Source organism: Brassica oleracea, chromosome C1, assembly GCF_000695525.1.
Source record: "Brassica oleracea var. oleracea cultivar TO1000 chromosome C1, BOL, whole genome shotgun sequence".
NCBI classification, from domain to species: Eukaryota; Viridiplantae; Streptophyta; class Magnoliopsida; order Brassicales; family Brassicaceae; genus Brassica; species Brassica oleracea.
Genome location: NC_027748.1, coordinates 6,978,805 through 6,982,325, shown reverse-complemented (window position 1 = coordinate 6,982,325; position 3,521 = coordinate 6,978,805). Strand labels below are relative to the sequence as shown.

General features: G+C 32.8%; 1 protein-coding gene across 1 annotated transcript; it reads right to left on the bottom strand.

Moving 5' to 3' along the window:
- Positions 1–1,461: 1,461 nt before the first annotated feature.
- On the bottom strand, positions 1,462–1,753 carry LOC106302996 (CLAVATA3/ESR (CLE)-related protein 2). The gene has a single exon (XM_013739380.1). It carries the CDS (start codon positions 1,696–1,698, stop codon positions 1,462–1,464), a length of 237 nt encoding a protein of 78 aa, XP_013594834.1. The 5' UTR covers positions 1,699–1,753.
- Between the last annotated feature and the right edge of the window lie 1,768 nt (positions 1,754–3,521).

Sequence of the window (3,521 nt, the reverse complement as noted above, 5' to 3'; positions counted from 1 at the left end):
TTTTTTTTTTTTTTTTATGTTGATGACAAAAAAGACACATATATTCTTACGTGTTGAAATTTAATTTTTTGAGTTTTAACGTGAATTAGAAAAATTGTAAGTGGCATCAGTTCACATATAACTAGTACATCAGTTTCACATATAACTAATACATCACTTCACATATATTTATCAAGTTTGTTCCATTCACACAATTAACGAAAAAATAATTCTCAACAAAAATGTATTCACCTTAATCGTACAACGTAAAGCATTTAATAGATTCAAAAATCAACTTCCTAAGGCCAGTTTTCAAAAAAAAAAAAAATCAACTTCCTAGTGTTATAACTTATTGATTTTGCGATATTTTCTTTTATTTAATCACACATTTAACAAAACAAGTCTAAACAAAAATGATTCACCTTAATCGTAAGACGTAAAGCACATAATAGATTCAAAAATCAACTTCCTAGTGTTAGCTTATATTTTTTTTCGTCAAAAATGTTAGCACATATTGATTTTACGATTGTTTCTTTTACCAATTAAACAATAGACGATCTAATCATAAGAAGAAATCAGAGGAATTTTAATATACGTATCAAATATTTGTTTCTTATTAAAGGATTTACTATCAAATGAGTGTAAGAAGCTTCTTTTAATTACAAAAAGGTTCCTTTCAGTTAAGAATGTGAATGTAAGATTGCATGCACCATGTAACTTTTATTTTTGAGAAAGGGTTTACGCACCATGTAACTCTTTTTTTTGACAGCCAAGTAACTTTTGTTTATTTCATTTTTTACTTTATTTCATTGTCTTCAACAGATTAATCTTGTATTTGATAAGCTTATAACGATCAGTTTTAAACGCGACCTAATATTAGATGAAATTCTACTATGCACGGGCCATCGAGATCGACCACATCTAAACGTACTTTCATTCCATTTCTACTGCTATGCCGAGTAAAAAAAACAAAAGAATACGTATTTTGTTGGACTTCTTATATGTTGAAAGTTAGACGTATTTGTTTGTTTGCTTTTGCTTTTCATCAGACAAGACACAATCGACATAAACACTATATAATCATAAGACAGCATCGCATATACATGCAGGACGACCATCAAACAACCTAATACCTTGCATTGCTATAGATATTGTAAAGGCACAAAGTAGTATGTATAGAAATAGAAAAGGTAAATGATAATAATGATACAGTCCTTGTTGCAGTCAAAACATAACGAAATATACTAATATGGAATATCTAACGTAAACATAACCAAATTTAGAATAACCAGCGTACAATGACGAAACTTAGAATAACATATCAATAAATCTGTTATAGTTTTGTAATAATCTTACAAACGCAAATTCACAATTTTACTACAAAAGATAGAAAACAGATTCATTGCAACAAGTTATTAATAAGAAATACATATCTCAAAGAAATTGAGAACAACTCTTAATTATAAAGGAAACCCTAAATAACTAATGATGTTGTGGGTCAGATCCTCCAGGGCTTAAACGTTCTGGAGATTTTCCTTGGATGCCGCTTCCACCAGTAGCTTCACCATCCACCACCGTCTTGCTCGTAGCCTTAGTAGAAGGGCTTAAATCTCTCACCTTCAGCCCGGCCGGAGTCTGCTCAAGAGGACGGCTTCCGGTGGCGGCTGAGGCTATCAGAAGAAACACCAAGAAGCATAACGAGAAGCATAACTTAGCCATTACAGTTACAATAACACTGGAACTAATTTCTATTTATAGAAAGGTAATAGAAAGGGAGAGGGAGGGAGACTGAATTGTAAGTAAACGTGTATGAGTGTATATGAGGAAAGAAGAGATCTCATGAGTGTTTCTATTTATAGAGATTTATTTGAAGAGTTTATAATAGTGGTAGTGGAGGTGACTTTAGCTAGCTTAGGGGCTTGAGTGCTTATGGCAAGTGCAATCGTGAGTTGTCGCCGACGACAGGTTTTCTCGTTTTCCCTTCGTTTTACTTTTACTTCATTACCAAAAACATCTATAATACTTATATTATAATCTATGACCAGCTTAGCAAGTGACTCTTGCGACCTGGAAAATGCAAATTGGTGCTTTGGATAGTATTTAAAATTGCTAAAGATCGTCCATTACGGTATAGTACACATATTTAATACATTAACATCTTTGTATATACTTGTTGTTCTAGGGCCTAAAACCATGATTATCGCTATAACCGTAGTGCACGGTTTCTTAGGCTCAATTTTTTTATTTTTGTCTGACTAAAAAAATTTTAAAAAGCGCATCAATCGTGGACCGCCACGTGTCAGTGGGGCCCGCGAACAGTGCAAGAAACAGACCAAAGTCGATCTTTATTTCATGACTTCTGGAACCGATTTTAGAGGTTTTTGTGGGGCTCAAACCATAAAGTTTGTTAAGAAACCCACTAATCTCCCGCGATAATAATACTCTAAGATTGGCCAAGCCCTATAGAGACTCATGTGCGATCCATTTTTATACACTTGATGTGTTAGGTGACCTTGTCTCTAGGATGGATTTTATATATACCAAAACAACTGTGAATATATCGTTCATCGTTGTGGTTAATATGCATTCAGTCCCCAGTCATGCACATGCGGTCATCCATTTTAAACACTCCATGATTTGTTAGGTCACCGCATATAACATTTATTTACTTCACGATCAAAAGTAAACAAGACTAAGATATTTTTTAAATGAAGATATTAATTAATGAATGTGGATTTACCCTAAATGTGAAGCCTGAGGATAAAGCTCTATCTATTTATACGATCGTTTTCGGTAATAAAATCATCAAGGTAAGAAAGATAAGAATCTTTTATAGTTACATTTGGTCTATCGAAAACAGCGATAAGGGACAACGGCTTTGAGTGCTAATTATTATAAACAATTGTATACATCGATAACGCACAAATACTTAATACCAAAACTTACACCATCTCTAACTTTTTTTTTTTTTTTGCTAAAAACACCATCTCTAACTTGGCCGTCCCTATCCATCCAATCATATTGTATATAATATATGTATGCGCACATACTAATATAATACTATGTGTGTGTGTGTGTGAGTGAATGAGTGAGTGAGTGAGAGTTAATAATACGAGGTAATGATAATGGACGAGGAGGGTGATTCATGAAATCCAATAAGCTGATAGAAAAGGAAAGGAGTAAAATATGAAAATGAAGTCAAAGGCTAAGAGCACTTATGCGTTGGTGTTGGTTTAGATTGGTGATTCGGAGTTTGTCAATATTTATATTCACCCATTTGATTCATCAGGAGATTTCATCACAAAAAGAATATTCAAAAAAGATTTTACAAAAAAAAAAAAAGAATATTCAAAAAAGCTCCAACCAAAACCAAAAAAAAATCGAAAATGTTGTATGTGTTAAGATTTGAGAGAAGATTTGTGAGAATGTGTTGTATATTTCTTATTGCTTACACCACTATATATAGTGGTTCATACAAGGTGGAGTAGTCAAAGAGAGAATTGATTACAAAGATACTCTACATAATAACATGGTCAAACTCA

Bases quoted from the DNA above. Each gene is read 5' to 3' on its own strand.
- LOC106302996 (XM_013739380.1), bottom strand. From the start codon at position 1,698: ATGGCTAAGTTATGCTTCTCGTTATGCTTCTTGGTGTTTCTTCTGATA.